We start from the raw sequence: 22,548 nt of genomic DNA, 5'->3' as shown, positions 1-22,548 counted from the left end.
TCTCTCTCTCTCTCTCTCTCTCTCTCTCTCTCTCTCTCTCTCTCTCTCTCTCTCTCTCTCTCTCTCTCTCTGCCCGGATGCCCCTTGCCCCCCTTGTCTGGAGAAAGCAACGTACAGCAACAGGAATCAAGACATCGTCGCTAATCCATCTCAGTCTCAAAGCTCGCCAGCTCGGGCCAGACGTAGCGTTATGCTCAAATAGACGGGCAGCAACACCACACACGTCTTGCCGTATCGTCGAAAGACAATCGGCATGCGAGGAATTGGCCAAACCTGCCGGATGGCTGTTTACTGGAGTTTAAAATGCATATGGCAGATTACTGTTGCGAATGCCATAATTCTGCTAATTGATATGCATACATTCATGGACATTCATACATTTATTCATGTGTGCTTAACATGTTCATGTACTTGGTGGGCGGTCATGAGCTGAGACAAATACCTAGAAGAAAAACCTCATATTTGCCATGATCCAAATGATTTGTCATTTAGGAAGTGCCTGCATTTCATGGTTGTTTAATCCAGTCATCCTGGTGGTGCAGAGCGATTGGCATGAGGGCTACTGGCGTTCACAGGCCGAAAATATAGCTACATTAATAGTGCAACGGAACAGAAAGCCCCTGCTTAGCCCTCATTGAGGCAGTATTAATGCAATTACAAATATAACCCCGGCAAATGCCATAATAATCAAAGCAGTGTGTGAATTAGCCTTCTCCTCGAAGGCTCGCCTCTCCCGCTAAAAGCAAACGTGTCTGGTATAAACATTCATGTTCTGTCATTTCTTTATAGACCAGGTCTAAGTCTTTCACATCAAAATATTTAAAAAGGGGGGGGGGGGGGGGTGGAGTGCCTTCAAAAAAGGGCAGACATTATTAATTTTTTTTATAAAATTAATCTTTAAGAAAATCCATATCCTGAATTGATTGAAAGTGATTTGACTTGTGAACGTACTGTATATTGTGTCAAAACAAGTCCTTACAAACAAAAGTGCAGCCAAATCACCCTGCATGACCACCTGGTATTTGTTGGCTTGCATCTTCACAGGATGATGATGATGATGATGATGATGATGATGATGATGATGATGATGATGTGAAGACGTTGCACATTGATGCCGTCATCAGCCTTCATCATGAGAAGGCACATTATGCTCTCGACCTATTGGTCACTCCATATGTTGTCCACCCGCACAAACACACAGTGAACATTCACTCATTCCCTGAAACACACACACATAGAAACACACAGACACACACGCATAGAAACACACACAGACACACACAGAGAGTTGAGTCAGTCCCGCGGCTTCATGCCCCCAGCATCACACACACACACACAGTGGATTCACACTGTGGAGTAGTGGCTAAGGCCAGATCATTGCAACAACATGCTATCAGTAGCACTTGGCCGCGGTCACACGTATGACTCGCGCTCCAGTGTCATGAGATCAGCTCGGTTAAGTGTCTCAATGGCAACTCCACCGGTCATCTGCCTTTAACAACCACCACAAAGACTCTGGCCACTGGCCCAACCACCACAGGAGAGGAATAGGTTAGGAGAGCTACTGGTTGTTTTCCTCGTGGCATTTTTCTTTGTTTAAAGGGGAACTATTTTACTATTTCTTTCACTATTTGGGCACTTTTACACAATTCCTGTGAGTCAATGGAACACCTCTGTAATATTTTTTTTTTTTTTATTCATTGTTTTGTATTTCTAATCAAGTCCTCAAAAACAGCATTTTTCTACCTCAAGATCTCGAGCTGGTCTGTCCCCCAGTGTGACAAGAGCCTGGGAAAGAAGTGGCGACAGTGGCTTGGGAGGTAGCGCAGTCGTCTGGTAATCCGGAGGTTCCCGGTTCGATTCCCGCTCATACTGGGCAGCGTGTCCCAATGAGCAGGATGGCACCTTCCATCGGTGTGTGAGTGAATGGGTGAATGTGAGGAACAAATTTGGATAAAAGCACTATATAAATGTACCATTTACCAAAAAGAATTGACAACATTTTCGAAACATGATCCCTTCCCAACATCTCTTTAAAATGGCCACGGAATGGTATTAACGTTAGGTTATGACTATAACCAAGTTCTGTTAGTATAGCGACGCTCGGCGTCACTCTCTGCACTGTCCTCGCACACGTGCACACGCACTGAATAAAGACCACAATGTACCTTTAATCCCAATATTTGTCTGACCACACCCCTATCAGCTTACCCATATAAGCAGGGGTGGGGCCACCCACTCGCCTCCTTCCCAAGCTTTCACCACAAGGCGAGATCAAGGGCTGCAGCGGCGTCGGAAGGCCGAGCGTCGCTATACTAACGGAACTTGGTTATAGTCATAACCTAACGTTCTGTATCGTATTAGCTCTCGCTCGGCGTCACTCTCTGCACAAGGGAGGCCGAGCGAGAGCCATCGGCCGACAAATACACCCCGCTGAAAGCCCCCCACAACCCTCAGAACAGGGAGGGCCGAGCCCCCCCGACCCACCCTAATGGAGGGCACCCCCCCTATTGGGGGCTTCACGGGAGGGCGACGGACCCGACCATGCGAAGAGGCACTCAAGCAACTCAACGCACAGGGTGAGCAGACCGTGGCTTGACCCCACGACTACACACACGCACAACCCGCATGCCACCCGGGAACGAACGGAGGAAACAACCTCGTTACTGCCCCCAGAATCACGGGGTCAAGGGCAAACCCAACCCCGTGGCAAGGCCGTAGCAGCGGAGCGCGAAGGAAGACCCAGACCCACCAAAGGGACTGGACCCCCTGGAACGGGGGCCCGGAGAAGTCCATGATGCCAGCATCAAGACCCCACCAGGTGGGCACTTAGTGACCCCGCCCCCCACATCGCCAGCGTATTCGGACAAAGGCCCCTCAGCCGAGCGGGCCCTGTCCCCCCAATAGTACACCGCCTGGCACACTGACCCTGCAGAACAGGCAGTCAGCATGGCCGTAAGCACACAAAAAAGGTTAACCAACGGAAGCAGGCAGCGCACCGGGGAAAAACCAGGCAACAGGCTGTTAACCCTAGCCTGGAGACTGTGGACGAGACAGGCGCCAGAGGCATGCATTAAAGCGTTCCGTCTCCAGACGGATTTCAGTCTTTTAAATTTTTTTTCCCGTCAATTTGATTTGGAGTCTGACGGAATTGGCTACCTGGTATAATATGATTTGTAGATGCATAGGGCATTTTGACCATTCTAACCAATCAAACGTGAGCTTGACGCACACACGCTGCTCACAGTGCCCTCCCCCTCACAGACCTGTCTTGTCACAGACCCGTATGCGTCTGTGGCTAACGTTAGCTAGCTACCGTTCTTCGGGTGGCTAACGGTTAGCTACCTAGCAACTGTAGCTTGCTAATACGGGCTGTCCTGGCTGGCTAACTTTTATTTCGCAAATGGAGTGGAGCTAACTAACTGTACAAATCGATGTGATTGGCTGAGACTGTATTTTGTACGGTTGGCTGCCTGGCTGTTGTGGATTTGGGTAGCCAGCTAGCAGCTAACATCAACTCAACGTCAACACTATGTTGACACTCTGAGCGAGTTTGCCGACAGCAATGTAACAAACAATATGGTCCGTGCGGAACCATTATCCCCAACACATAGTTATTAGCTAACGTCAGCATAATAACGATAATGGAAGGAGTAAGCCGGCCACTAAAAAGAAGGATGAGCGGCACCACCCAACAAAAGAAAGTTACGAGAGGATGGAAGTTTGAAGATAGCAGTGTTTCAAGAGACTGGCTAGACTACAGTATGATGATGCACGGGCTGTAGACGGTGGTGAGTTGTTAACTTGTTCTGTGTTCCGCAACTATGTCAAAAAGAAAAACAGAAACAACACATTTGTCATTGTCGTGTTACTTCACAGTACAAATATGTGAGTCCTCTGCTGTGGTTGCGAGTATCCTTTATTAGCTTAACTCCGTAGCAACATCACACAGGTGTATCTGTAGACGGTCTCCTCCCCACTGTATATTCTCACCCCACCGTATGTATTTCTTTTCTCCCACCCACAGTACAGTCTCCTCCCCATCATAATGTATATAATCTCTGTTAGGATCTATGGGTAACAGTACTGTATATTTGCATATCGTATATGTCACAAATGTAACATTACTATATACCTGTCCTGTAGTATGTCATGTATGTCCCTATGCCATAAATGTTGTATGTCATAAATGTCACTATGAATTGAAATGGGGGACCCTGATGTAAACAAGACAAACGTCTTTCTCTGGTCTGCAACCCCTTAACAATTGTGTGTATTGAGCCGTACTGTATTGTACCCATTCTGCAATCTGTTAAATATTGATTGATTGTTATAACATTGCAGAATCGGTACAATACAGTACATCTCAATACACACAATTGTTAAGGGGTTGCAGTTGCAGACCAGAGAAAGACTTTCCTCTTGTTTACATCAGGGTCCCCCATTTTCAATTCATCATAACATATATGACATACTTGACATACAGATAGATAATACTGCTACATCTATACATTTATGACATACCAGATTTACAAATACAGTATTGTTTGTGATACAATAAGAGTCTAAAAAAGAGAGTATATACATTTGACGAAGAAACTGTACATTGGAGGAGGTTGGGTGGAGGGGGGGGGGCTGTACATTGGAGGTGGTTGGGGGGGGGGGGTTCGGTAGGCGGGGTGCGGTGGGGGGGTAACTGTACATTGGATTATCGACGAAACCGAAACAAGTAGGCTCCCTTAAAACGCCAACGCTATTAAAAATAAATACAGTGGAGGTTAAAATAAGAATATGACTTGGCCTGAAAGAAAGTTCAGTCAGGAGAATTTTTTTTGCTTTAATCCCTGCAGAGGGGACAGCTGAACACAGCCGCCCCGGCGGAAGGGGCGTATGCTGGCGTTGTTGCATGACCAAGCCTCCATTTTAAAAAAAACCACCCAGAGGGGTTGAGGCAGAGAAGGCTGACACGATTGGCAGACGTCATGAACGTGCAGGGGCACCCTCAACCGGTGAACCCGGGAGTTGACACTGCTCCAACACACCAGGGAATCAACCACCTTGGTGTTACCCAATGCGGCGGTTGTTCCTATAACCCCTCAGGAAAAAACTCCAAAACACACCTGCGAGTATACACCGGCTATACCGCAGTACAAGTGTTTCAGTCTTCAAAAAGGGTTAACCCAGGCCTACGGGTCGACGAAACATTACTTCGGACCGGGCCTGGCGATACAGGAAAACACAGGGTCACCAGAGGAGGTCAAAGACCACCCCAACAGGCCCCTCTTCGCCATGCGTGAGAGAAGAGCGAAAAAGAATGGAGAACCAGCCCCAAGCACACCGTACTAGGTATTCCCAGGCGGTCTCCCAACCAAGTACTAACCAGGACCAACCTGTGTAGCGGCCGAGATCCGACGAGATCGAGCGTGTACAGGTTGGCATGGCCGTAAGCCATTACGACAGTGCTGAGTAAAAAATGTACCCAACCAGGGTCTCCATAGCGCTTAACCCTGTGACACCCGGACCGACCTGGCATTTTTCCCCCTGAAAAAAGCCCAAGTCCCTCAGGGTACCAGAACAGCAGATCTGCATCCCCGGCGGACAACGGGTTCAACTGATCCGGACCAGCGTGACCAGAACCAGTCCCGTGCCCTAACCACGCCGACATGCCTACTCCAGGGAAAGGGCAGATATGCGTGTTGATCTTAACATGAAAAGAAGGCGCCACCCAGACGTTCGGGCGAACCGCGCCCGGTGGCCCACCCCCAGGGCGTGAGACCCCTCTACATATGTTCAGATCCATTCCGTCATCATCCCCCAGACATGAACGAGAATCCGTCGATAACCAACCCAGGTCATGGGATGTGGTCGTCGGAAGAGGAAAAACCTCCATCCCAGTTGCTTTATAAAAACGCCGTTTTAACCTCAAGCAACCAAGGCGTGCCAGTCAGTCGCCTGTTTACAGCGAGCTAGCACTATGCGTGCGTCGGGACACACCCACATCAATGAACAGGCTATTTAGACCTGTCATTGAATCCCCAAGGCGCCCAGGGGAACGACAAGAGGGGTGTGACACTTCCTAACTCCAACTCTTTTTTAATAGAAAAGAAGGAAGCACCAACAGTATGTATCCCAGTCTACACAGCCGGGGGTAAATTTTTTTCACATTTTTACATCCCACCACCCTCCCATAGGAAGGAGACGGGAATCCCCAGAGAGACTTCCCACGCGAGCTGTACAGATTGAAAAGAATATATTGCACCTTGAGCCATGTAAAAAATTGGTTTTAGGGCTCTCCGGGGAAGAGGCACTGAACCCATACACACTCAATAATCGAATTGAATCGAATACATACACAATAGAATAGGACACCTTCTAGAGGGTCCACTCACCTGAGGAGGAGGCTCTGTACTCTGAAGGAGGCTCCCTCACATGGAAGGAGGAGTCCGAACTCACAGAAGGCCCGAATAGGCGCTTGGTGAGGAGGAGCCCTGACCACCCCCCCCGAAAACAGATCCATCACATGGACCTGAACAGCACACGGAAGTCCTACCAACAGAGACGCGCACGGTGACTAACTCTATGGCGGGGGAATTTCTGCGGTGCACACGCCCAATATTCCAGGCCGTGGGACCAGGAAACTCCCTCCCCCCCCCCCTCACCCCGTAACGTGCCGAACCGCAACGTGACAGGAACCTTGAAGGACAGGGGGTGTACCCCTGACCAACAGAAAAAAGGGGGAGAGGAAAGGTTACCAGTTCACCCCTTTACGACCCCACACCCATGATACGATGTAATGACAAAAAGAGAGTATGACACAGTCATAGTCAGCTCTATGAAGCGTTTGACAGCTTCACACAGCGCATGAGCTAACCTGATTTTTTTTTACTAAGGAAAAAACACAGAATAGAGAGGGCTCTCTAAGAGCCCCGGTCCAAACTTACACATGTGCTTCTGTGGCCAGTCCAACCCAGTTGTAGGTCACATGACACACACAACCCATCATCACCTACAAAAAATGGCAAAAACACTCTACAGAGGAACGCCGTTTTTCATAATGAGAGAATACATAATTCTCGATTAGTATCGGCCACAGGCCTTGCTAAGCACACACGAAAGCGACCAACAATCTTTTCTTTTAGGAAAATAAAGTTACTCCAGCAGATTTAGCACAACCTCAGCAATCAAGCTAAGGGTTACATCGTATCCCTACCACACAGTGACACAATGTAGTGCAACAACATGTCCACTCTGATAGGAGGATGAAGAAGTCCCCAGGGAACCGGGGGGAAACACAATCCTCCTACTTTACCCTTAATACGGCCAGTTAAAACAGGAAAACCTGTTAATATGTGAACACACTGTTTATTGTCATTACAGGCTGAGAAAAGAATATTCTTTACTCATTTGTCACTAAGCATAGCTTTATAGGTTAGTTAACCCCCTTAGTTGTGAGTACACGGTACATATAAACACACATGATGTTTCTCGACACAACAAACCAGATCATTTTCACATCTGAAACAACAACCCGATTTGCACGGAGAAGCTAAATACCTAGTGACAAGACAATTCACACACAACTCGCGTCGTATCCTAAATGTAGTGCAGTAACACTCGTTTTGGAAAACATCGTTATTTACAAAACATTTAGAAGGGAAAGCCAGACGAAGTGTACAAGGTCTGGTCAGACCTGGCCTACCCGGAGCGTAGATCAACGAAGTGCAGTCTCAAGACACCGTAGAAAACACAGCCGTCCTGTGTTGTTCGATCTGGCCAGCGTCGCCGCTCCAACCCGTCGCTACGGTCCCCTTTGTTGACGCAGGCTTTGCCATCCTGGCCCAGGGCAGGTTCGACGAACATCCTCTGTCAAAGATGACGTTGTAGTCAAGAATGTTTAAAACATGTTATAATCAAAGCACGTTCAACAGAGTAGCATTAAGCTAACGGCCGCTCCAACCTTCGGTCGCTACTGCCCCTGCCCGCGAGACGCCGAGCGAACGGCGCACGCGACCAGAGGGGAGCTCGCGGCGGCACGCGAGGAACCGGAGCCACCCCGCGCTGGGCCTTGGCCGATAGCAGCAAGCTAACGTTTCCTAGCGATCACAGCAGGCTAGCGCCGCAGCTAACAGCTGACTGGCTAACAGTAGGCCCAACCTAGGTAGGTCACGCAGTGATCATAGCAGGCTAACGCCGCAGCTAACAGCTGACTGGCTAACCGTAAGCTAAGCAGCTATCACCTGAACTTGTACACAATGATATAACACTCACCCAGACAGGCCGCCGTTCTGAAACCCTCCTCACTTTTTAAGAGAAAAGAGAAACAAGATGTCAACACAGTTTTACAACAGTGATTTTACCAACAACCGACGGAGCCAGCACAATACCAAACTGGCCTGTGTAGCTGACTTAAACACAGATCTTCCGCTATCGAACATCTATGCCCATATCTCCTCGTGAAGGAATACTCTCATTTGGATATGAAAGAAGGGGCTACACGGTGACAGAGAGATATCCACTCATCCAGAAAACACAGGGATCACCAGTGTTAATGGTCGCGGCCCACTAGTTAAAACTATAATGGGCTTCAGACCAAGGTCTTCTGTCGCCTAAGAGGCTGAACAAAGGACCCTAGCCTGGGGCCGGTTTTCATAAACATTGTCAATTCGCCCCCATAGCACTAACAGACAAGTGGAGCCTGCCAGCAAAACATAACTCACCAAAACCTGGAACCCACCGCTTCTCACAACAGCGGCGCGTCCTACAGCCCAGCTGTGTCTTTACCGCAACCAGCACACAGCAAGGACTGCAGTTGGAAAAGCATGTAGCGGCGCAAACTCCCAATACGAAAACCGGTGGAGGATTTTTAGAATGATCATCATCTTCCAGACACTCCAGTACGAAGACAATATCGCCGTATTTTCTCGAAAATAGTGAGAGAGAAAATAAAGATATGATGTCAACGTATCCTTGCTTTCCAACTCTTCTCCTACCATCACATCACTTCAAGTGTGGGGTTCTACCGAGGCACTTCCTTGTGGTGAAAGCGAGAAGGAGGCGAGTGGGTGGCCCCACCCCTGCTTATATGGGTAAGCTGATAGGGGTGTGGTCAGACAAATATTAGGATTAAAGGTACATTGTGGTCTTTATTCAGTGCGTGTGCACGTGTGCGAGGACAGTGCAGAGAGTGACGCCGAGCGAGAGCTAATACGATACAGAACTATTAAGAACATGTTTTGCACAATTTGATGTGCTTCCAAATGAAAGGCTCTGTTTGGGGGATTCTCCTGGCTCCAAACCAGGCAGAGGTGGCACCTCTTAGTTTTAACACCATCTGTGTGTCTGTGTTCTCCTCTGGTCCCTGCTTAATCCGCTTGTTGTAGTCACTGTTAACTTGAGAAGATTGCCTAAAGGCATTCAAGATGATCTCACAGGTGGTGGGCCAAACCATTTGACCTGATTAGGGGTTACGGCATCATTGAGGATTCAGGGCATTTCGTGGCATAATTATACCCTGGCCAACAGCATACTGTAAGCCCAGTTTATTATGTGGAATTTCTATCTACAGGTATTTTCCATCTGCAGGTTGGGTCTTTTCAAAAACATAGAAGAATGGAATTTGCTATTGTGAAAATTGGCACGCAGTAGTGTGCATCCAGGCAGGGACATGTGGTATTTAGACAAACATGCCAAGTCTTTTCTTTAACTTCACGGAGACACTAAGTTTATAAGCACTTCTAATCTGATACAGTATATTTATCGCTTTCCCACAGTTTGTTTGCCATTTGTTTTGCAGCCCAGTCCACCTGACTGCCTCCATGCTGGTGAATCACATTGACTGTACCGTCTGCCCAGCTGTTTGCATTATTAACCCCCTATTGTAACCCTTTAGCCGCCATGACTCAGAGATGGGTGTCTCGTTCAATCTCATTTCCAGGCAGAGCAGGTTACGTGTCTGTCTGTCTGTCTGTTTGTCTGTCTGTCTGTCTGTCTGTCTGTCTGTCTGTCTGTCTGTCTGTCTGTCTGTCTGTCTGTCTGTCTGTCTGTCTGTCTGTCTGTCTGTCTGTATGCCTGTCTGTCTGTCTGTCTGTCTGTCTGTATGCCTGTCTGTCTGTCTGTCTGTCTGTCTGTCTGTATGCCTGTCTGTCTGTCTGTCTGTCTGTCTGTCTATCTGCCTGCCTGCCTCTCTCTCTCTCTCTCTCTCTCTCTCTCTCTCTCTCTCTCTCTCTCTCGCTCTCTCGCTCTCTCGCTCTCGCTCTCTCTCTCGCTCTCTCTCTCTCTCTCTGGGTGGGGAAGCCAAGTCTCCCACAGTGTAGAGTATGACTGCATTGTTCGGCATTCATCTTCAGAGGGTTAGTTCAGCGGCGCCCGATACAGAACCTCTTGTTTTTTTAATGCACTGAAATTCCCAGACCGTGTTAAAAGATGTATGTGTACATATCTTAGATGTATGAGATAAAACACGTATGTGCCAAGTTGCCAACATTCTCACGGCTCTCGAGGTCTGTTTTGCAGTTTGATGTGTTCTATCGACCAAACTTACGGAAATAAACTTAGACGGAAATAAACTGCTGTTTTCACAGCCACTCAATACCAACATTATTGTATACAACATGACTTGACTGACAAATTAAAACAAAGCTCTTTATTCTGTCACCTGTAGTAAAGACATGAGCTGTGGTTCTCAAACCTTTTCACGTCAAGGACCCCTAAACTGACCCAAATCTGACCACAGTTGTTCTATTTGTTTGCCACACCCATCATATCAGCAGACCTGTAACACACGTGCGCACACACACACTTTTCCTTCGTTTTGCGAACACACCCCATGCTCTGGTGACCGTGGCAACTGGGCATTGTTTGGGTGTGTTAGGGTCAGAGAGTCCCTGCGTGCCTCTGGCACCAGCACAGTTCCAGGTGGAGCATGTGTGCTCTCTGTAATCTCCTCCCCATTGTCCACATGACAGAATAGAGCCCTGGCACAAGGTGCAGCTATGCGCCGAGACAAAATTGCTAAGTTAATCATCTACCATACAGCATTTGTCTCTCCGCCTGCCAGTTTCAGTAGGGTCCACTACAGGATTTGTCAACAAGAGGGATTATTTGAGAGAGTGTAAGCGGGCGCAACAAAGTCACCAGGACTTTCATACGAGGACATGGTGTCCTCTGGGACCACTCGGATCAGGACCGCATCTTGTAACTGTGCTTTAGAGGCCAGGGCCGGGGGGGGGGGGGTTACCGTAGCCTCAAACTCCACTACCCTCCCCCCGCAAGCAACGGTACACGGTTAGAAGCGATGTCCTCTCCTCCCTTTTCTCAATGCCAACTTCACACGTCGCACGGTTGTCACATTTCTGTACACATTCTACACATAAAACATTCTGAACAGGCCCCGATTTATTTCCTGCCGGCAATGTTTGCTAATACAATACATTTACATTTAGTCATTTAGCTGACGCTTTTATCCAAAGCGACTTACAAGTTCTGTACGACAAGTCATCAGGAAGGGTACAATTCTATCAGCTGAGTAACAATGTTCATCAAAGTGTTGCGTGTTACAGTGTAGGTTAGTTTATTAGGACAAGTGCATGACGGTAAGGTTAGTTAGGGTTAGATCTTTTTAAAAATTTTCAAGGAACTTGGGCCAATGCATGTTCAGCGTTGTGTATGAAGGATACGAAAGGATATAAGATATAAATGGCAACACGATTCTCACACAGAAAGTCCAATTCAATGTGTTGCATCAAACCTCAGACATCATCCTCCACGTTGACTGGTTATTTAACTAACTCGTGTTCTTCATGAACTCCAATATGCAAGGACCGTCCATGTGTCATTTCTGTACCACTGATCTTAGTCTGACCCACTCAGTGAGGGTTAAAAAAAGATCACGTCCAGCCACTTTTTTCGTCCAGAATTCCCCAAAGGCATTTTTAAAAGACAGATTCGCCCATAAATTAAACATTTGCCCAAATATCGGCAAAGAATTGGCCCATTACTGAATAGGCTGTTCCCTCTCCCTCAGGGCGACAGTGTGTCAAAGTGCTTTTGAGCAAGACACTTAACCCTTAACTGCTCCTGATGAGCAGGTTGGCACCTTGCATGGTTGCTGTCGGTGTGTGAATGTGTGAGTGAATGGAGAACAAAATTGTAAAGCGCTTTGGATATAGGCGTTATATATAAATGCACCATTTTACCATTTAATAAGACAGATAAACAACAGATTTGGTTCAAATGGTTCCGACGGTTCAAATACGTGTTCTTGCCACTGTTATCCCCCCTTCACCTTGTGTCAAAATAAATTATACTTAGTAAAAAAAAAAACATTCTAAAAGGACCAGATTATTTCTGTGTATGCCAAGGCAAGAACTGACGGGGTCCAAACCATTCCCTAGCAACAGCATTCCATTCAAACTGTCTATCGAGTTGTAGATTGAATGCTGAGAAAACATTTAAAAAAATACACCTGAAAACAACAAAAAATAGGGTTTTACTATTTCAATAATGAAAGCGAGTAAGGGTATGTCAACCTTTCAGTGCAATATCATGGCATTGAATATTGTGGTGTTTATACCATTTATTTTCCTCACTGCTTAGCCAACTCAAGTCCTTGCACGTGAGGTCAGGCATGTTTCTCTTCTGCAAGAAAAGAAAAAACTCACAAAACATCCCAGCTCCCTGAAAATGTCCTACTCACCTGTACATGAATGGTAAATGGTGCATTTATATAGCGCTTTTAGCCAAAGCGCTTTACAATTTTGTCACATTCACACTCACATTCACCCGTTCATTCACACACCGACGGCGGAGGCGACCATGCAAGGTGCCAACCTGCTCAGCAATTAGGGGTTAAGTGTCTTGCTCGAGGACACATCAACGCGCTGCCCGGGAGGAGCAGGAATCGAACCGGGGACCTTCCGATTACCAGACGACGCTCTACCTCCTGAGCCACTGTCGCCCCTGTTACAGGATTGTGGCCAATTAGCTTTCTCCGTGCCGACTTCAGGATTTAGACTTTGCCTCCAAAACAAACAACGGTTTGCTTTTGTTGTTGGGGTGAAGCACCACATCCACTATACGGACAAGGGCCTCTCGCCACAAGCCCAGGGGCCGGACACGCCCTCACAGCCCTCCTGTCACTCAAGACGCCACATCGTGTTGGGCATGACATTTAAAGTTGTGCGAATAAGGCGAACAAAAGCACCCGTATACCTCGTCTGTACTGCCCCTGTAGAGAGCCCCCATTTTGTGTGTGTGTGTGTGTTATGACTTTGGCCGGACTTGGCCTGGCGTAAGGGCAGCTGTCACATCTCCAACCTGTCACATGTGACACAGAGGAGACGCCAGAGGGTGGGACATTAAGAGATGCAAGCAAGGAAGGACAGAAGGAACGTGGAGAGGAAGGGTGTGTGTGTGTGTGTGTGTGTGTGTGTGTGTGTGTGTGTGTGTGTGTGTGTGTGTGTGTGTGTGTGTGTGTGTGTGTGTGTGTGTGTGTGTGTGTGTGTGTGTGTGTGTGTGTGTGTGTGTGTGTGTGTGTGTGTGTGTGTGTGTGTGTGTGTGTGTGTGTGTGTGTGTGTGTGTGTGTGTGTGTGTGTGTGTGTGCAAGAGAGAGAGAAGAGATACTATGAAAGGCAGGCTACGCTGGAAGTGCAATGGTGACCACGTGAAGGGTTTGACTCTGGGGCACCCTCCAACCACACACACTACTCTACACTACACTACACACACACACACACACACACACACACACACACACACAAATGCACTTCCACCTCTTTCTCAAGCGCAGTTGTTGGGGCTTTGAGTCACGTCCTCTCAGGGTGTGTAGTAAATACTGCCCCAGCTTCCAACCACCGGGCCTGGAGGTCTCCCTGCTCCACTGCCACAGTCCTCTGACCAGGGTCATCCCACAGCTTGTTACTAGCCAGTGAAGAAGGCTCTTCATTAAAGGCCCTTGCCGACGGCCCATAGAGCTGAGCCATGTTTTAATTATGCTGGAGCTTCCCCACTCTTTACATAAGCAAGCAGCACTTGGCCCCAACTGCGTCTTGGAGAAGAGGGCTTAACATCCCTGCATGTGTTTGTCTATACAAATATAAAGGGGTGAGCCAGGCATCGTGAGACTTGACTTTTGTTTACAGAGCTCCTACAGCACCCAGATCTTGAAAGGATGAAATGAAGATTGTGAAGTCTTTAGAAAATGGCTGGAAATTTTGCACCACACTGTAAACTGTTTTTCGGCACAAGCACAGCCCCTGACTGTACTGTATTCTATTTGCTACCCAGCTGTCAAGCAAGTGATTATACTGTGTATCCACAGTTTCTACTGCTTAAAGGCCTCACTTAAGGAGCAAATAAACAACTATTTTCTTTTTCGGCACCATGAAATTTGGGTTAGCAAAGAGTTTGGCACAAAAAAAGTACATTCAGCTGTTTTCAAGGGAGATAATCATTCTTCCCTCCCTCAAGTCACCAGAAAATAGATATTGTGGAAAAGAATCTGTTCCCTGGTGGAGTAAGCCCTCCAAGCCCCATTTTTAACAATCTGTACACTGAGTATCAGTGATACTATTGTCCAAAACTGAAAGGTGTACAACGGCGAGCAGCAAATCTGGAAACAAACACATCTGTTTTTGTTTGTTTGTTTTATAGACAAGTCTGATTTCTGAAAACTTGAGGTCTGGAAATAAATGGAATTTCCTGAGGTCTGGAAATAGAAACAGTGGAGTGTGTGTAGAGACCACTTTATTTTTGTTTTCAACTAAATTAAATCTATTTTATTTATTTGTATTTTCTTTGTTCGTTTCAGAAAATAAACGTTATACTTATATAACCTTAACTTAGCTGTTAGCATCCTAGATGTTCAATATCTCCTAATTCCACATTTCTCTCTCTCTCTCTCTCTCTCTCTCTCTCTTTCTCTCATAATGAAGCATTTAGCTGAATTTAACATGTCTGAGTTGACTCATAATCCTGTAAGGTAACTTTGCTTATTCTTTGTGATTGGTTCCACATTAGGGCTGGGCGATAAAACGATAATGATAATTATCGCGATATATTTTAATAATCGATATTGATCGATAATAAAAAAAAAATCAATAAAAAAAAAATATATATATATATTATTTAAAAAAATTACCTGCAACAGGGCAGTTTTAAAACCAGAGACAGTGGACAGACGTGTCTTTCTTGCCTGCAACTTAAAGTAATGGCTTTGCTTGTCCAAATGACAATACTGACCAAATTGAGATTTATTTTTCTCTTGTCCATTTATTTTGTTTGCTTTCTAATTTAAAATACAGTTTGAAACCATCTGTACACAGTAGGCTATGTGTGCTAGCAGAGCTAGTCTCCAGTCACGAGTCACGGTGCACATGTGCGGTGGTTTGTCCACCAAAAAAGCGCCAAAAGATAGAAAAGAAACTAGCAGAGCCAGACCTGTTCAACTCCCCTGGAGCCACAGCCAGCAGAGAAGCCTTGAGCAAGACACTTAACCCGCAATTGCTCCCGATGAGCAGGTTGGCACCTTGTATGGTCGCCTCCGCCATCGGTGTGTGAATGTGTGAGTGAATGCGTAAAAATGTGAGGAACAAATTGGGATAAAAGCACTATTTAATGCAGCCATTTACTATTGATAGGTGCAGACCCTGCATAATATACACACAAGCTCGGACGCAACAGCTGCTCCGTGATGAGCATTACGTTAGCATCACTGTGTTATGAGCATAGAATAAACTTTTACCCTGTTCATAATAAGACCCTTAAAAGTGTGATAATGTGTTCCGGATGTTTGTTACACAAAATCACACTTTGTTTATAAAAACAAACAAACGAATAAACAAAGAAAACTAAAACAAAATGTGCGGAGTTCCCTCTGACTTGATGAACAGGTGAGAAGAGCTGATGAATCAGTGCAATGGTTAGTAGTAGTACTGTAGTACCCATTTGGAACCATCTGTGTATCGCAGTTTCGACCATCCTTATCGAAGACGGATGAAAAGCTGTTGATGATGATAAGGAAACTGTGTATCTGACTGCCCCTGGAGCATCATCTGAGCTCGTTGAATTAAACCCGACCGTGATTAACAATTAACTCGCATTGCAAAACAATTAATGAGGCTCAACTCGAGGGAATTAACACCCAGGGAGGGAATTCCTGTTCCGACCGTCTCGCGTATATCAGTCGACCGTTTCACGCGAATCATTGGATGGTTCCATCTTGTCTTCGACAGATCTCGATGTGCCGGATTTAGTCAATGGGTGATGGGGGGGGGGGGGGGGGGGGGTCGGCCCCGGCCCCGGCCCCGGCCCCGTTTGAGGCCCCGTTTGAGGCTGTGTACTGTAGCTGCAAACCGGTCGCACTGCGGCTACTCTACGGCATGGTGTATGTGGTGGTTAGGAGCCTCCGTCCTCTCACCGCAGAGGGCAGCGATTATCACAAATGGATGAGTTCAAACCATCTGTGAGACATTTGATTAAAGCCGCCCGCCGAGCCTGTTTCAGGACAGCGAGCCCAGAGAGCGGCGCTCCGTGTCAAACTGCACTAATGACAGTCCCTCGCGAGTGGCCGCCGTGTGCGACGACGACACGCGCTCTAGGAAAGACACGACTGAAAGAGGAGTCCAGATGAAATCACTTAAATCACACGTGGTGCTTCCATTCATCGGCTCAGCCTCACGTCACATCTGTTGTAGTTAACGTGGCGTGAAACCAAACAGATGTTCCTACTGGTGTCGTCGCCGCTCTCCCTCCTCTCCCCCGGTCTGTTTTTGGTGCCTCACACTTGTTGTACCCAGATGAGACTAGAGGAGAGAGAGAGGCCAGGGATGAGACTAGAGGAGAGAGAGAGAGGCCAGGGATGAGACTAGAGCAGCAGAGAGAGGCCAGGGATGAGACTAGAGGAGCAGAAAGAGAGGCCAGGGATGAGACTAGAGGAGCAGAGAGAGGCCAGGGATGAGACTAGAGGAGCAGAGAGAGGCCAGGGATGAGACTAGAGCAGCAGAGAGAGGCCAGGGATGAGACTAGAGGAGCAGAGAGAGGCCAGAGATGAGACTAGAGCAGCAGAGAGAGGCCAGGGATGAGACTAGAGGAGCAGAGAGAGGCCAGGGATGAGACTAGAGGAGCAGAGAGAGGTCATGGATGAGACTAGAGGAGCAGAGAGAGGTCATGGATGAGACTAGAGGAGCAGAGAGAGGCCAGGGATGAGACTAGAGGAGCAGAGAGAGGCCAGGGATGAGACTAGAGCAGCAGAGAGAGGCCAGGGATGAGACTAGAGGAGCAGAGAGAGGCCAGAGATGAGACTAGAGCAGCAGAGAGAGGCCAGGGATGAGACTAGAGGAGCAGAGAGAGGCCAGGGATGAGACTAGAGGAGCAGAGAGAGGTCAGGGATGAGACTAGAGGAGCAGAGAGAGGCCAGGGATGTGTGGATGGTACCGGCCCACCACTTCCTCTCAGTGCACACCGCTTGTGGGCGGGCTAGTCATAGGGCTAGCGCTAGCCCATGCCCTACCTACACATTACCATGTATTCTGATGAAATGGCACTCAATTATATTTAATCTATCTTCCCAACACATGGATATATGAACCATGGTTGAGGCTGAACCTCTTGTGGTTAGAATCCTCTTTAACACATAGCCTACGTAGCCTGCCCATGTCTGCCCATGTCTGCCCAATGTTGGTAGTGCATTCATCATGTGATAGTTTTCCCTCTTGTTGATGCTTTATTGATAGTTTGAATATCAAATTGAATGACCCCTCTCTCTCTCTCTCTCTCTCTCTCTCTCTCTCTCTCTCTCTCTCTCTCTCTCTCTCTCTCTCTCTCTCTCTCTCTCTCTCTCTCTCTCTCTCTCTATCTCTCTAATTCTCATTTTCTCTCTCTCTCTCTCTCTCTCCCTTTCTCAGGACACAGTGTTGGATCCTGGAGAAGATGTTGCTCTGCTCTCAGTTAGCTTTGAAGACGCAGAAGCTTCTCAAGTCTTCCCTAAACTCTTCCTGTCTCCCAGCATCGAACAGTAAGTACACTGAGCAGTCGTCCAGGCTATCCAGCATTGAATCAGTCACACCAATGTTCTCAAGTATTGGGTTTTGGCATTTTTTTGTTGCCTAAATGTGCCTAAAAAGTTGAGGTCTATAGACCAGAAGAATTATGTTGCTATTTCGTTGCTAGGGGAACAGCTTTAGGCCCAGGTGTATTACTATTGCACTGGCAAACATTGCAACAGGAAATATACTGCGGCCCATTTGGATTGTTTCTGTTATTGAGTTAGTAGAGGTCTTGTAATGTTCTTTCTTAACTCTTAAAAGTAATGGATCGGAAGGGACTGATACTTAAAGTTTAGTACAAAGGTTTAGTACTAGTAATATTGTCAGTATAAGTATGAGATACTTAGGGGGGCACTCGCAGCCCAGCGATTCAGATTTTGAATCTGTAAGATATTAGAGGGAGGAGGAACATCAAGATGGATGGACGTGAATGCGCTGTGAATATGGCGCCGCGCCATGTCATCCTGGATAATTCCACGTCCCGGCGGTCGGTCCGGACCCGTCAGTGGGTTCCTCAAAAACAATAAGAGGAAGAACAACAAGACAGAGATGATACACGTCTGAGCCAGGGATGACTGGGTGTCTACACACATCTGTGGTGATGGGGGGGTGGAGGGGGTCTGTGGGCATTGTGTGAGTAGTACATGCCTTTGGTAGTACATGCCCTGGTACATTTGTTGTGTGGGTGTGTGTGTGCTCTTGTTTTTTGTATGTGCTCTTGTTTTTTGTGTGTGCTCATTTTAGTGTGTGTGTGTGTGTGTGTGTGTGTTCCGTCCTCGTTTATGTTTGTGTGTATTCATGTGTTTGTTGTATGTTTGTGTGCATGCATGTGAGCTTGTGAATGCATGTGTGTGTGCGTGCGTGCGTGTGTGCGTGTGTGTGTGTGTGCGTGTGTGTGTGTGTGCCTGTGTGTGCGTGTGTGTGCGTGTGAGCTTGTGAATGCATGTGTGTGTGCGTGTGTGTGTGCGTGTGCGCCAGGTGTGGCCCAGTCTGACCTCAGGGCCCCTCAGTCTGCGTGCTCAGAATAATCTCAGGCTGATGTTTATTTACGAACACACGCCCCGTCGCACTAGGTTAAGGGGCCTCCTCCCCTCCCCCCTCTCTCTCTCTTTCTCTTTTTTACTCTTTTTCTTCTGCACATTTGCTCCACCTCTGCAGTACAGTTTATCTGTCTCACTAACAACTCTCCCTGTGTCCATCCCTGTCCAAGTGACTTTTAGCAACACACTGAACCCCACTACCTGTCCAAGTCTGTCACAAAGGCCTCACCCTGCACTAGTACCCCTCTGGTGATCTGACATGACACTGTACTAACTCTCTGGAGATCTGACACTGTACTAACTCTCTGGTGATCTGACACTGTACTAACTCTCTGTTGATCTGACACTGTACTAACTCTCTGTTGATCTGACACTGTACTAACTCTCTGTTGATCTGACACTGTACTAACTCTCTGTTGATCTGACACTGTACTAACTCTCTGTTGATCTGACACTGTACTAACTCTCTGTTGATCTGACACTGTACTAACTCTCTGTTGATCTGACACTGTACTAACTCCTCTAGTGATCTAACACTGTACTAACTCCTCTAGTGATCTGACACTGTACTAACTCTCTGTTGATCTGACACTGTACTAACTCTCTGGTGAGCTGACACTGTACTAACTCTCTAGTGCTCTGACACTGTACTAACTCTAGTGATCTGACACTGTACTAACTCTGGTGATCTGACACTGTACTAACTCCTCTAGTGATCTGACACTGTACTAACTCTCTCGTGATCTGACACTGTACTAACTCTCTGGTGATCTGTATGTGTGGCTCAGTGGTGATTCAGTGTCATCAAAAGAGAAAGAAAAGTAAACGTGTATCCTGACAAACACACACACGCACACGTGCGTGCTTGTGCCAGTGTGTGTTTATGGCTGCTGGCAACATATGCTTGTCTGTTGTGTGGCTGTGTGTGTTTGTGTGTGTGAGAGAGAGAGAGAGAGACAGAGACAGAGAGAGTTTGAGTGCTAGCATGCATGTGTGTCCTTGTGAGTTTGTATGTGATTGACCTTGCCCCAGCTCTGGACCAAACCACAGACAGACTGCTGTGTTGTGTGTTTCGGGGGGGGGGGGGGGGGGGGGGGGCTCTCCTCTCCTCTGCCAGTTTTTGCATGAGGGAAACGGACAGAAGGAGGCTACGGGCAGGAGAGCAGATCAGAGCAGGGAAGTGGTGAGGGTGGGGTCAGTGCCACGGGGGGCCGGAGGAGGAGAAGAGGAGGCTATAGAGCGAATCTGCCTCGTCTATCTCTAAGCCCTTGAAGGAGCAGAGCAAAAACGACAGAAACTGAACCACGGCGCTCCAATTCAACCCCTTTTCTCCCTCTTCGATGTGTTTTTGTCCTGAGATATTTGCAGATACAGTAAGCGTATCAAGGCTATGCATGCGTGCATAATAGCGCCGCTATACGACATGCCTCTTTGTCAGGCTGTGTGGGAGTGCGTTAATTCATAACCCAGGGCAAACAATTTATGTCTTCGTCTATACCGCTGTGTGTGTATGTGTGCGTTTGTGCTCGAGTGCGTCGGATGTACTGTATGTGCTGTACATATTGGGGCTTGTCCATGTGTACTGTGTAGACTACTTAATGTGTGTGTGTGTGTGTGTGTTTATGGAGACCCTTCTATCTGTTTCTCAGAGAGTTAGCCCACACGTCGCCCCCGCTGACCCCGGTTAGTCTTGTAGTCTTGGATAGTCCAGGTCTGTCGGTACAGTGAGTGGCACGAGGAACTGGACAGACACATCCCGCCGCCACAAAGTGTCCCATCGCAGACTGACTCGCACGGTAGAAAGACTGGCGGGAGTCGGACCTTGCGTTACGTAAACGACGGTCTACATGCCGTACAGTTAGACGGACACAAACTCTACAGATGTCTACGTGCTGCGTCACAACAACAAGGTGGACGACATCGTCAACATCAACAATAGCAATGTCAATAAGAACAACAATGTCAACAACATCACAGAACCACCTATATCTAAAACGATCCATCTATCTGTATATCTATCTATCTCTATCTGTCTGTCTGTCTCTCTCTCTCCCTCTCTCTCTCTCTCTCTCTCTCTCTCTCCCTCCCTCTCTCTCCCTCTTCTGTGAAGGATGCACAGCCACGTACACTGGGCCCTATTCCCCGTACCTGGTTCAACTAAGTCGATCAAGAGTCACATTATCCAGATTCAGTTAACCCGATGTTTGAAGCCGGGATTTTCCTGTTCCTCGAAGGTGGATTCAGTCTCGTTAACTCAAACCAGACTTGAGACCCAGGATAAGTGCGCGCGGCCGCTTCAGTTGAAAAGCCAGCACGTATCGATAGCAGAGATCCTGATTCTCTAGCGGCATTGATTGATTAATTGATTTAAAACTTTATTAACATATTGCAGTACGGCTCAATCGCCTCGCCGACAAGTTAAATGCGTTATCTATAGGCTAATTTTAAGTCCCTCATTACCTCAATCACTCAGATTATATTCCTTTAAACTTGCCTGCTGGATTGAATAATCAAATGAGATCTTGCTAGCGAAAATAATTAGTTAAACTGTTATACAGAATAACGATACGGCTCTCTTACCCATTGATTGATGTATGGTCGATCTTTTACTTATCTCCACTGTGGTGTAACGGGTTCTTCTTTTGACTTTCACGCAGACGACCGGGGTTCGAAACCTAGTCTTTTCCTTCTCTTTGCAATGTAATTTGGTGCACGTTGAGAGCTATATAAAGAATGACATCCTCAATGCATGTAGATTTATAATATTTTAACTTAAAACTAGGCTACTTCTGCGTATAATCATTAATATTATATTCCAAAAAATTATATTGGAAACACGGGGTTTCGAACACCGGTCGCCGGGTTGCCAGGATTGAGCACTACCGCTGCGCCACTGTGCCAGATGGGATAAATTCATTGTTTATACATTAATGAACGAGAGACCCGTGTTTAGAATATTCTTTATTTTGAATGAAGTTTCATCTCTTTATTCTCATTCATTAATGTGACGTCAACGGCTCATTCAATTTCTCAAATCCGTCAAACCGCATCTCATCAGACATCTTAATCCCAGTTACAATATCACACAAAATCCACACTCCACGCATAGACACTTCAATTTTATGCTTGAATGAAACAAAATCCAGGCGCTCCTCTCCTTCCTCGCTAGTCGCTCCTCATCCACAGCGGAGAATATGAAAGGAATCAGAGCCAAACGAGCGATAGGTTTCAATCATTAAGGATATCCCCGCGGGATTCACATTTGCAATGCTGCGCGTTGTTAAAATAACCACATAATGTGTACATCGCACCGAGCGAGCGCCACGGTATATAACGTGCATTATTTAGGACAAAGTGAATTTAGTATCAGCATTTTGGGTCTATTTTACATTTCAAAAGCCCCCTCTGGAAGAATGGAGCACAAAAACGTAATTCAGAATGGTATAATGCAGATCGTAGACTGTGGG

At 47.0% G+C, this 22,548-nt stretch overlaps 1 protein-coding gene across 1 annotated transcript in view; it reads left to right on the top strand.

Annotated features, from left to right (window-relative positions):
• Nucleotides 1-22,548, top strand: part of babam2 (BRISC and BRCA1 A complex member 2) — a 179,966-nt gene that overhangs the window by 124,971 nt on the left and 32,447 nt on the right. The window contains exon 7 of the mRNA XM_084311647.1: nt 17,901-18,010. Within this exon, the coding sequence (XP_084167773.1) occupies nt 17,901-18,010 (110 nt within the window). The remainder of the gene's footprint in view (nt 1-17,900; nt 18,011-22,548) is intronic.

The sequence above is a fragment of the Notolepis coatsorum genome (genome assembly GCF_963971535.1).
Source record: "Notolepis coatsorum genome assembly, chromosome: 3".
NCBI lineage: Eukaryota > Metazoa > Chordata > Actinopteri > Aulopiformes > Paralepididae > Notolepis > Notolepis coatsorum.
Note: the sequence above shows the minus strand (reverse complement) of the source record. Positions and strands in the feature narration are given on the sequence as shown.